Source organism: Lotus japonicus, chromosome 3 (assembly GCF_012489685.1).
Source record: "Lotus japonicus ecotype B-129 chromosome 3, LjGifu_v1.2".
Lineage (NCBI taxonomy): Eukaryota > Viridiplantae > Streptophyta > Magnoliopsida > Fabales > Fabaceae > Lotus > Lotus japonicus.
The window spans coordinates 70,474,457-70,486,838 of record NC_080043.1 but is presented as its reverse complement, the minus strand read 5'-3'; the positions used below and the strand labels follow the sequence as shown (position 1 = coordinate 70,486,838).

Below are 12,382 nucleotides of genomic sequence, written 5' to 3'. Positions count from 1 at the left end.
GTTCAAGCCAATATTAATTATTATCTTATTAGTGTTTAGTCTCACCGCGACATAGTGGCCATCGCGAGAATGCCAAAGCGGCGTTTTTTCAGATTCAGAAATAGTGGAATTTTAGGAATCTGAATGTTTTTTTTTTTCATTTTTGAGGGTTTTTAAATATGGTATTTCTTTACTAATGGGCCACCGACTAATTCCCCCAATTAATTCCCTATTAACTCTTTTTCTATATTAATGCTTCATCGTGAAGAAGATTGATGGGAGAATTGAAAAGCTTCCAAATTCTCCTTCTCCTTTCCTCTCCTTCGAACTCTTTTCCTCATTCTCCTTCTTAGAGACCTAGGCTACAACACAGTAGCACACCTTCTTAAAGTTTCAGGTGAGTAGAAGAAACGTCATACTCTATTTTTCGTATGATCAGTTTTTTTGTTTGAAACTTATGCTTTGTTTTTTGAAATATTTCTTCTATATTTCACTATTTTCTTTTTCTCTGTTTCCCGTTGTTTGTTTATTTCAAATGTTTCTTCTTCCTTTTCTCTTAACTTGTAATATCTTCAAATGTATCTTATGGCTAGTTTAACGGTTTTCTTCTCAGTTACTACTTTTTTTCACAGTCGGTGTCATCTTCTCTTTTTCTTTTCTATTATTCTTCTTCCTCCGATTCTTCTTTTGTTCCTGTACTATTTTATCTTAACGTGTAATGTTTTATTTTGAAACCTCTGCACAAGGTTCCAATTCAACCCCAGTTCTTGCAGCACCTCAAAGGCCTGACCCTGGATGGAAATTTTGTAAGCCATTCGATGAGAATGATACTAGTCTATGTGTTTGCAATTTCTGTGCTAAAATCACAAAGGGTGGAATTACAAGAACGAAGGAGCACTTGATGGGGAAGAAAGGAAATGTCACACCTTGTCCTAAGTGTTCGAAAGAGGTCCGAGATGAATTGTGGGGAATCTTGAAGGAAAAGAATAAAAGACATCGAAGCATATGAAAGGGTTCTCCTTGATATTCTTGACAATGGTTGCTACCGCGGTGATAGTGATGAAGAACGTGCTATGGATGAAGAACTCGAGATTGCAACTAGCCCTCAGAGAGAAAATAAAAAGAAAAAGGTTCCTAAGGGCCAAATTGATTTGTACCTCCGAAAACCAGAAGTTCCATTGCAAAGAAGAAGAATGAGAAGTTAAGGTAGGAAAATATAAGAGCCTCATGTGATAAGAAGGCTACAACAAGAGTTCATCAGTATATTGCCCGCTTTTGGTATCAAGTGGGCTTGTCTTTTAACATAGTTAAGTTGCAAAGCTTTCATGACATGCTTGCGACTGTTGGAAGCTTCAGACCTCATTTAAAAGCGTCTTCATATCATGACATACAAGTTCCACTTCTTACAAAGGAAGTAGAGTACACTAAGGATTTGTTGAAGGTCCAGAAAGAGCAATGGAAAATATTTGGTTGCTCTATTATGTCCGATGCATGGACTGATTGAAAACAAAGATCAGTTATTAACTTCATGGTGAATTGTTCAGCTGGAACAATGTTTTTGAAATTGGTTGATGCCTCTGATTTTGTGAAAACTGGTGAGAAATGAGCTGTTTGACTCCATAATTGGTGAAGTTGGGGAAGAGAATGTAGTTCAGGTTATAACCGACAATGACCGCAACTATGTGAGTGCGGAAAAGATGCTAGAACAAAAAAGACCTAACTTATATTGGACACCATGTGGAACTCATTGCATAAATTTTATTTTGGAAGACATTGGAAAGATCGCTCTCATAAAGAAAACAATGCAAAGAGCCATATCTCTTGTTGGTTACATCTACGGTTACTCTAGTACATTGAGCTTGTTGAGGTTCTATACCAAGAAAAGAGAATTGGTAAGACATTCTGTTACATCCTATCTTACATTGAAAAGATTACAGAAGGAGAAACGAAATCCGAGGAAGATGTTTGTGTCAAACAATTAGACAACTAACAAGTTGTCCAAAGAGGAAAAAAGCAAGGAAGCAACAAAAACTGTTTTTATGAACTCTTTCTGGAACAATGTTTGTTTTACACTAAAGGTAATTTTGTTGTTTCTGTTTTTCTATTTTTCTTCACATTTTACTGTTTTGGACAACAATCTGTTTTCAATTCTGAAACTTTTTTTTTCCCTTTCTTTTTTCCTTATACACTCAAGGTCATGGGTCCACTGTACTACGCCTAGCGGACATCGAGAAGAAACTTGCTATGGGTTATATCTATGAGGCTATGGATATGGCCAAAGAAGCAATCAGAGCTTCCCTTGGTGACGACAACAACAAATATGGAAATATATGAGAAATCATAGACAATAGGTGGAATAGTCAACTACATCGCTCATTGCATGCTGCTGATCACTTCCTGAACCCAGAGTACTACTATAATGATCTATAATTGGACTATGATTTTGAGTGCAGAAAGGGATCTATGACTGTGTAGAAAGGTTGTCGCCTACTGATGAACTAAGGAAGAAGATACTTACAGAGCTACCAATTTACAAATCTGGTGGTGGCATGTTTGGAACTAGATTTGCAATTGAACAAAGGGGCGCAATTGCACCAGGTGAGCACAATTGAATATTTTTATATGTTAATGCAATTGCATTGCATAACATTTCACATATATTTGGACTTCTGCTTTTGTAGCTCAATGGTGGAGAATGTATGGAAAATCAACACCGAATTTGCAACGGTTGGCAATAAAGATCTTAAGTTTGGCTTACAGTGTTTCTGGGTGTGAACACAATTGGAGTGTGCTTGAACAAGTAAGCTCTTCAACTCCACTATTTGCTAATATTTATTCTTGTATTTGTTAACTTTTAACATGTCACTTCAAATTTTAATTTTATTACCTTAGCGTCTTTATAGATTCATACAAAGAAAAGAAATAAGCTTGAGCATAAGAGACTTGAGGACTTGGTGTTTGTCAAGTATAATCAAGCACTAGTAAGAAGGTACAATATTAGAGATGAGTTGGACCCTATCTCCTTGGATGACATTGATAAGAGCAATGAATGGCTAGTGGGGACGATGGATGAGGATGGAAATGATGCTGAAAATGATAGGGTATTTCCGAATGATGACCTCACTTGGGATGTTGTTTACCAAGCTTCAGGAATTGGAGAGCCTACTATTAACACTAGGCGAAGAACTAGAAAAAGAAAAGAGGTCCCAACTGCTGCAGATACTTCATCTAAGAAGAAGAAAGGTGCTTCCAAGAAAGGAAAAGAGGTGGTGGTTGTTGAAGAGGAAGAAGAAGAGATATTAGACAATGATTTGGAGGACACGTAAATACAAGTTAGAAGGATATGTTTCACTCTCTGATGATGTGGGTGATGAAAATTCTGGGAGGAGGAAGAGGATAATGAGTTGAACTGTCTTTTGTTGCATTTACCTTTTACTATTTTGAGACTTGAGTTTAAATTCTGTTGTTTTAAGTCTTTAGTCGTTTGATTTGAGCCGGTGGCAGCCTTGAATATTTAACATTTTGCTATTAAGAATGATGATTTTATGCATTGCAATACATGCCTTATTTTAATTGTTATTATGTAGCAGATTTTTATTTGCACAAACAACTTGTGATAAGAGCTGTTTTTTATATAATATTTTACTTATTTTAACCGCTATGTGGTTACCGCTATTTGCCCACAACGCTATCCGCTAAATGAAATTGCGAATTTTGACCTCACGGCAATTTGACAACATTGTATCTTACCAATTATATATCTTTTTTTTTTGGTGCATACCAATTATATTTCTAAGTTCACACAATTCTTAATTATTTTACCCACTTTTTATGAAATTATTCATAATAAGAGAGATATATGATATAATAGGAAAATAAACAACAATTTTAATAAAAATGAGAGCATTAATTATATATTTGCCAATGCTTACTATTCTTGATAATCACATCACATACTTCACAAAGTAAATCTTAGCGTTACAAACAGTGACACGCTTTTGTTTGTTATGTACAAGTTATGTCACAAAAGAACCTATGAATGATTGATGATCACTCTCACTAAGCAGATACAGTGACTGTGAAATTGTTTTCTCAAACATCCCTTACCTTCAGGCTTATTTCTGAGTGTGGATGGAGAAGAGGCTTCTTCGGACTTAAAGGAACAGTTGAGAATTTCTGAACCAAAAATTTGAAGCATGGTAATAGTACTATGTACAGAGTTCCCAAAATAAAAGGTGATGCAACCAGCCACCCTAATAACTGCAAAAGTTCAATAAACAAATAATTATTCATATTTGATCATTGTATAAACTTTCAAAAGGAAATCAAGCATGTAAACTTCATTGCAAAAGGGAAAATGAATCAAGCTAATTATTGAGCCAGAGAATTACATGATATTAGAAATGAGTAAGAAAAAATTAGAGACAATCAGTGGCATATTGCTAGATGTAATATTACAAGCAGCCAGATTTAAGCATTCCACAGAGGGGAACCTCTCAATCCTTGCATGATGCTCCAGGACTTGTAATTTTTTCTATTTTTATTTTTTTGTCTTTGACGGATGTTCCCACCCGTTCAGAAAACTGTAGCCATCTCTCCCAACAAATGACTTTCCCGGGGTTCGAACTTGTGTTCTCACCCTTATATTGGTCCAGGACTTGTAATGTGAATATGAAACCAAACAACCATCTATGATTCAGATGAAGCTATTAATGGCCTCAAGTAGCTCCATTAGGTCCTTCAACGCTACATGGTCTTGGAATTTTGGCTAGGCCTAACTCCAAAAATAAACTATCTGAAAGGATTGCTCTATGCACATCTTAGCCAGTGTATTTCTTGGTAACGATCCATTGAATTCCTAAATCCCAAGACAATAAAGGATCTGCTAGCGTGTAACTACACCATTTCTTCTCACTTTGAACAAATCCCAAAGGGTCACGCATTAGTGGCCAGTATATAGAGGTCACTAATTCAGTGACGGGATATTAATTACTGGCATCATCTGATCCATAACATTTACAACATAAACAATTTTTTACTTCAAACCCTTCATCTAATGAAATGCCAGATCCTATATAAGGAAGCTAACCCTCCAACCCCACCCAAAGGGAGAATATGAATTTCAGAAAATGTTGATTTCTGCACTATTTGGTACAAAAGCACACCAAAATACAGTATGGTAGGGTCGCATGCATAGAAAGATTAATAGTCAGAGTATCACAAAGAAGATTAAGAGGTAAAAGTCAATCCCATAGTGCATAACTGTTGTCTATAATAATTAGTTCTAAGAATTTCAAAAGAAAATGCTTATATAACGCATAAATAAAATATTGCCCGTTTGAGTGCATTGAATAGTACCTGCAGTGATAGTAGGTAACTAGGTATTATCTATAAGGGGTTCTAGAGACTCAACAAAGAAGAAGATAGAGATTTTAAAGAGAAATCGTAAATGAAGTTGACAGAAGCAAGTCCGGGCAGGGATAAAAATTTGAAGACATATACTATAAGTTGAGAAGAAATTATTTATATTAACCTAGACTTAAACAAAAGTGTTTCTTAAGCATCACCATATGATACAAGCAAGACATATCAACTCACTTAACTCGTAAAAATGAAAAGGTTTGAATCAACCTCACTTACGACGCACCAGATGGGAACAGAATTACAAACTCCTAATTCTGTAAGGATTGAGACTTTTTACTAATACTAAATCCATCAGAAAAATCTAAGCAATAAAACAAAATTTATTACCAACTAAATAACAGACACAACCACGGATATAGAACTTAACAAGGGAATGGCATACAAAACAAAAACTCACTAAGATTGAAAGTAAATTTAATTTAAACTAAAAGACCATATTAAATCCTAATAACCCTACGCAACTATAGTTTATAACGTTTTTGTTATGCTGAGATGATTAAACCAGAATATTGACATGATTATGCCTTTAGAATTGCAGTTTTTGTTGCCTAAATCATAACTTCAATATGCCATCAATATTTCAGTTTGAAAAGTGAATTATAATCATGTTTTCACTTGTTTTTTCTCATTATTTGAGATGTCCTTTCTCATTGTCTCCAGACTCTTCACCCTCTACCCTGTTTTTTCCCCAACTACTCTGTCATCCCAACACATCAACGTAATCAGTACTTGGCTTGTCCGGCATCAGATTGCCTCCTCTGTGACTCCCCATTGGAGTAACTACTATTTAAAAAAGAACCTGGGAAAAAGGTTCACTCTCCATTTTTAACACCATTCCTCAATCCAGGGAAGGCAGAGAAGGACTTAAAAGCTCAAACTTTAACTTGCGTGAAAAGGCAGATCTAGGAAAAGGAGAAAGAAATGGATGTTTTGATTTTATATTTCATGTACACATCTATATGCACAGAACGATCAGTCTTCTTCAGATAAATGCATATAAGAAAATACTATGGAACATGGTACCTACCGCATGGGCAACACTTAATAAGACTTCACGTGAAGCTTGACCAGTAAAAACTTTCTTTAAAGCATCAGATGTCAAAGGGAAATGAGGTCCACCAGAGATAACTTCACCAAAGCGTAGAAAGGGTACAACCAGACTGAAATTTCAAATAAATCTTTAATTAGCAATATCAATGCTGCTGATGCCCACTAGAATAATATCAACATAGAAATGCACATGTAATCTAACCAATTATGAAACAAAACAACATTTCCGTGTAAATAAGTAAAAGAACATAAATGTCTATCACAAGAGAAAATAGGGGCATGAAAAGACATATGAGCATAATTAAAAATTTATGCATGTTCTCATTGTTTTTAAGGGCTCACAACTTGCACAATAAAATTGATGCAGAATGGATTTCCTATGAGAAACTCTTTCTTAAAAGTATAAACATTCTTTCCGTACTAACCCAATTAACACCATACTAATTGTCCAAATCTCCTTAACTCTGAACTCCTAGGATGCAACATCAATATTCAAACCCTATTCCACTAGAAAAGGTTGGCTACATGGACCAATCAAGACCGTTTGATACACTTATCAGGAGCCTCTCTGACACACCTTGATTGGAAAATATATGTTTTCCGTGACAAATTTAAAAGGAAAAAAAAAAAGACTCCCTCCTAACAAAGATTGAGCCATAAAGAAGTACTTTACAATATATTTGCACAAAATATCTTGATTGTAACATGATCAACAAAGTACAAGTACAAACATTCATCATAGAGAATTAGAGAATAGAGATAGAAAGTAAGATGCATGGATAGCATTGAATGCATATTACCTCAACTCTATTGGCGTAGCAACAAAGTTAGCAAGCATCACAGTTGGAGCATGGCAATATGATCCAAGCAATGCAATAGCCATTGCACAGAGGAATACAGTGACACCTATTTAAGAAACATTAGCATGTTTAACAAATTGTAGAAGAACTGCTGCATTTCATGTCAGTATGCTTTCTCAGATATCTAATCAACAGCGTACTTTCCTTCTTTTGAATGTTTGGTGATGCATTTGGTTTGGTAAATTAACTCGGTTTAGATTTAATTTAAATACGAAGTTGCTCATCCATATTAAATGAGATACGGTTTTGAGCTTATGTTAGCTAGATGGCTACCAATACTAAACCATGGTTACCTAGATATGGTTATGCAAGACTAGTTAACTGAAAATTGACAGTTCAAAGTTCAAACCTCATAGAAAACATATGAATGATGTGAGAGAGCAAACTGAAAACCTAATCAAAGACGGTAATCAGGATGAATGAAGACAGTAATCTGGTGGAAATCACTTTTAAGGAAAATTCTGACAAAGAAAGGCAGTAGTCCAAGGAGCAATCAATTTTCATAATTGGGAAATAGACCAAGCCTGTAAGCGTGGCTAAGTTTAGGGCATTTTACATGTTCAACTTATAATCATACTTATCAATTAAGAAAGATTTAGAGGTCAATGGTTTATCTTTAAACTTAATAAATGACAGGACATTATGAAAGTGTATGATCTAGGTAGCTGACACCACTTATTGGTAATTGGTAACACTGTAAAAGGCTTGGTTGTTGTTGTAGAAGTTGTTCACAGTTTCTTCAACTCTTCATTTCATTCAAAGACAATGTAAAGGTAAAGGGTCTCCACTCTCCACTATTGTGACACATGTATCCCCATTAAAACTTGGGAAAATCAATTGAAATTTGTAAATTGTTGAGCATATATGCTGGACATCAAAGAGTATAATATTCAATCAACATGTGTGAAATCAATAAGATCTCAGTTCCAAGAGTAGAAATTCAAGTACACAACTGACAACATGATGAATATAAAGATCCTCTGCTTCATTGGAATGGATTCCTAACATAAATGACAATATAATTCAAAGTGGGTTAGTTACAACATACCACATATAGGAAATACTCCAAATGTAATGCCAAGAGCAGCAGAAAAAGCCAACTGGTTAGGCTCAGCTCCTCTGAAAAAAAAATAGCAAATTTATCTAACCACATCAGTCTTTACTCTTTAGAAGCCTAATGAAAACAACTCATTCCAAAACATGACAACTTCTGTTCCATAAAAACCCATTTCATATTTTACTTTTCAGCATAAGAACACACATGGCTGCCCAAAAAATGAAGAAAATAAATAACACTACAGATACAACAACAGCAACAACTTGGGAACAAAACTAACATCAATAAGTTGTTAGCTACAATAACTTTTTTTTTCTCTTTCTTTACACCATATACCCAATAAATTATACTTCAAATTCCAAATTTATTTAAAGGGTAATTGAAATGAAGAACAGACTTCAAAAAGCTAACCATTGGAGACTTTTGAAACAGATCTTTGCACTGGAAAACCAAAGCTAAAGAAAAAAAAAATTAAATTTTGCAGATGAATCATCACAGCTAACAGTGATTAACAACAAAAGAATAGTAGATCAGAGCTAAAAAAGTGAAAAGGTTAGAACTTTACCGGCGAATAATGGAAAGAAGGGGATCAGTGATCTTCCTGTGGAACCAATCGGTTATTCCCATCTTCCCAATCGCCATCTTTGGGCAAAGTTTAGAACTTTAACATTCAACTCTGAAGGGTAGTCCAGTAAATTGAGATCAGAATCAGAGTTTTTCTCTCACCACAAGAAACCCCAACTCTGAATAATTATATAGTATTATTGTGGTGCATAAAAGAATTTTAGAACTATAGTTGATTGATTATTATGGAAAACAAAGAAAGAAACAGAGAATCTTTGATTGGATTATTGGGTAGTATGAATTTGATGTCAAGGTTAAAGGAACAGTAGACAAAGAAAGGCATTGCCATTTGCCACCGCCACCATCCACGTGCAACCAATTTGGATGATTACATGGATTGGATTGCACACTAGGATAGGATAAGATAAAAGAAAATCATTAATAACATATTTTTGGTAATGAACAAAAATATAATAATATTATTTATCATTTTTAATAAAGATTAAAAATATATGATGGGCAGCAAATGTAGTAGCACAAACATACTCCATCATGGCTGCTAGGGCTTCTGAATTAGTGTCTTCATCATTGTGGGATAATCCATCTGATTGTATTGCTCATATGTTACTTGCTGATTCATCTTCTTCTCAAGATGATGAGCTTTCCCTAAAACTAAAAAAAAAAATATAGGATGGAACTTGTTCCATGCATGTGTTCTATTTTTTGCTATCACATGAATTTAGTTGCCATTATATATTTTATATCATGTATAAATGATGCTACCACCAATATATTCCGCGTTGAGCTTGGTTCCGAGATGTCAGTCTACTTCCTTAATCCTAACATCAGCGGTTTCGGAACCATCAAAGAAAGACATATCGATGGGTTTTTTCTTGTTGCCTGAATGAAAATGCGTCTATTTATTTCAGACCAAAAAAAATAGATGTAGGCTTAACTAAAGCCCAATGCCAAAAGATTAAATTCAATTTTATATACTTCTACATATAATAATTAACACAACTAATTAATTTTTTAATTTTTTAGGTACATTAGAAAGATAAATTATACCATCCAGAGATTGATCTATGAGTCTTCTCCCCAATACGTATGTCACCTAACTCTTACCACTTGAGTTGTCTTTCGAGGACAAACTTTTCTATTAAATTAGATAGTTTTTCTTTTCATGAAAAAAAAAAGAAGTTTTTTATTAAAAGAGTACTTGACAACTATGTAATTATTTACTATTTTTTTAGACTACGTGTTGTAAATTGTAATTTAAAATTATCTAATATTAGTACACAACTAAATATTAAATTTCCTAATAATTTTGTAAACTAAAATAATAGAGAAATAATCTAATGGGCTCAGCGAGTGGTACACATGAAAGAAGACCATGGTGCTATGGTTTTCCAGCATATTTATAGAGAGGCGAACGCACTTGCGCATTATTTAGCCCATGTGGGTTTAGAGTTTTCTTTTGAATCACATTGGTTGGACTCACTGTTTGGAGAGTGCCATAGATTATTATCTTTCCAGCATATTTATTAATTGTTTGGAGGCTTCTCCCTCTCTTTCTAGGTTTGCGTCGGTGTAGCGTGTTTTGAGGCTTAACCCCTCTTGTTAAAAAAAAATCTAATGCGCTGAAACCATTAAAATAAGGGAAATTCATATACGTTACCAAACAAAAAATTGCAATCTCAATTGAATAGTGATCTATAAGGAATTTGGAAACTTGGAATTATGATGAAGGAGATAGATAGGAGTATATTTGCACTTCTCTATTCAATAGGGTTCATTTGCTTCCATAATATTACCATCCGGACTCAAGAAAAATAATTTATGAGAAAGATATGTGTGATCTAGATGGGTTCACCTAACAAGTTTTTCTTTCTGTAAGGTTTGCACAAACCAATTATGACCCGCTATAAGATTTACCAATTAAGAATTTATTTTAATAAATAAGTTATTCTAGTTTAGCCCAAATCTATTGTAAATTATGTTAGGATCCCTCGTGAATTTAAAAAATTCAATACATTACTCCCTCCGTTCCAAAATGTAAGTTGTTTTAGAATTTTTACTATATTTCAAAATATAAGTTGTTTGGCAAAATCAATGCACTTTTTCTCTCTTTCTTCATTATATACCCTCATTTAATATTATATATCTTAATTACCACCTTCAATTTTCACCTATCACAACTCTCACTATCCACTTAACCAATAATAACATTTCTCTCTCCTTAATATAACACAACTTTAAATGGGGGTATTTTAATAAAAAAATTGTCAATTAATAAGTTTTAAAACAATGTACACAACCTAAAATAACCTATATTTTGGAACGGAGGGAGTAATTAACATCATTACATGTTTTTTAATAAGCATAATTGTCACAGAGGACTGATAGTCTGATATAGTCTTGAGGGAAAAGTTATGCCACACAATAGTTAAAGGCACATTAAATTGGTGAAATAAAATAGCAAGACAAAGATAAAGAATAGTTCTAACTAATTGCAGCTGCAGCATGATGGATACAACTAAAAGATACCAAATATTTCATGTCAAACTAATTAACTTTACATGATCTGGAGACAGTTGTAGTCTTGTAGAGTTAAATAGATTAACAAAGCCCTACAGTAAACGCAGCACACAAGCACATAGAAGAAGGTGGTAAAAGCTAGGCCTGGGATGGCGATGCTCAAGCCTGCTGATACAAGTGGGTGGTTGTGAGGGAACCTCATAAGAAAGATGAGACACATTACAACAAGAGATGAATGCAAAGTGATAGTGCCTGATATCATGAATTTTGCAAAAGTCCAGGGCTCCAGAACAGCCATCACAGGAGCTTCCACACCATCATCTCCTTCTCTGGCCACTGCAGGCACAACGCACATAGAAGAAGATGCTAATAGCTAGGCCTGTGATGGTGGTGTACATACTTCTTATTATAAGTGGGTGGTTGGGAGGGCACCCCATGATCAAGAGACAAAATACACAAAGAGATGAAGTGAGAGATGTGGAGTTCCAAAACAAGAATTTGGTATAAGTGTCCTGCTCCTCCACAACATCCATGACAACATTCAAACCGTCATCTGACCTGAAGAAGCCAGTTGGTGGATTCATGAATAGTTGAATGGTTATATTGGAGATTATCATTGCAATCACAATAACGATTGTCGTCATGTCTTTCTCGCTATAAGCAGTGAACCCCATGGTGTAAACAAGAACCGCCAAAGTTGCTAAGACACCAAACATCTTAGACAACAACAGTAGCATAGTGAAGAGAAGATAACAGAAGAAAGAAAGAAAGAAAGAGGGATGTGATTTTTATGCAGTAAGTAGCAGAGTGAAGAGAAATTGCATGTGTGCACTGTTAACTATGTTGTATAGCAAGCCAGGGAGGGAACATAGAAATTAAAGAGAATTGAGGAGGTTGAGGAAGGAGGATT

The 12,382-nt window shown here is 34.6% G+C and overlaps 2 protein-coding genes across 4 annotated transcripts; one reads left to right on the top strand and one right to left on the bottom strand.

Moving 5' to 3' along the window:
- Positions 1-37: 37 nt before the first annotated feature.
- LOC130745584 (uncharacterized) lies at positions 38-3,472 on the top strand. 3 transcript variants are annotated; one of them, XM_057597917.1, is made up of 6 exons: positions 64-376; positions 726-2,057; positions 2,174-2,330; positions 2,433-2,577; positions 2,661-2,779; positions 2,883-3,472. In XM_057597917.1, the coding sequence occupies exons 4-6, from the start codon at positions 2,529-2,531 to the stop codon at positions 3,303-3,305; spliced, it is 591 nt and encodes a 196-aa protein (XP_057453900.1). In that variant the 5' UTR covers positions 64-376; positions 726-2,057; positions 2,174-2,330; positions 2,433-2,528; the 3' UTR covers positions 3,306-3,472. The 3 variants fall into 3 exon arrangements, 2 of the variants coding, with proteins under 2 accessions (XP_057453900.1, XP_057453898.1); XR_009021815.1 differs by having other exon boundaries at positions 38-376; positions 2,174-2,577; positions 2,872-3,472; XM_057597915.1 differs by having other exon boundaries at positions 65-376; positions 2,174-2,577.
- A 393-nt stretch (positions 3,473-3,865) lies between these two features.
- On the bottom strand, positions 3,866-9,244 carry LOC130745583 (uncharacterized). The gene is made up of 5 exons (XM_057597914.1): positions 8,936-9,244; positions 8,362-8,432; positions 7,254-7,359; positions 6,431-6,563; positions 3,866-4,239 (listed from the first exon to the last, which is right to left on the bottom strand). Exons 1-5 carry the CDS (start codon positions 9,010-9,012, stop codon positions 4,072-4,074), a joined length of 555 nt encoding a protein of 184 aa, XP_057453897.1. The 5' UTR covers positions 9,013-9,244; the 3' UTR covers positions 3,866-4,071.
- Between the last annotated feature and the right edge of the window lie 3,138 nt (positions 9,245-12,382).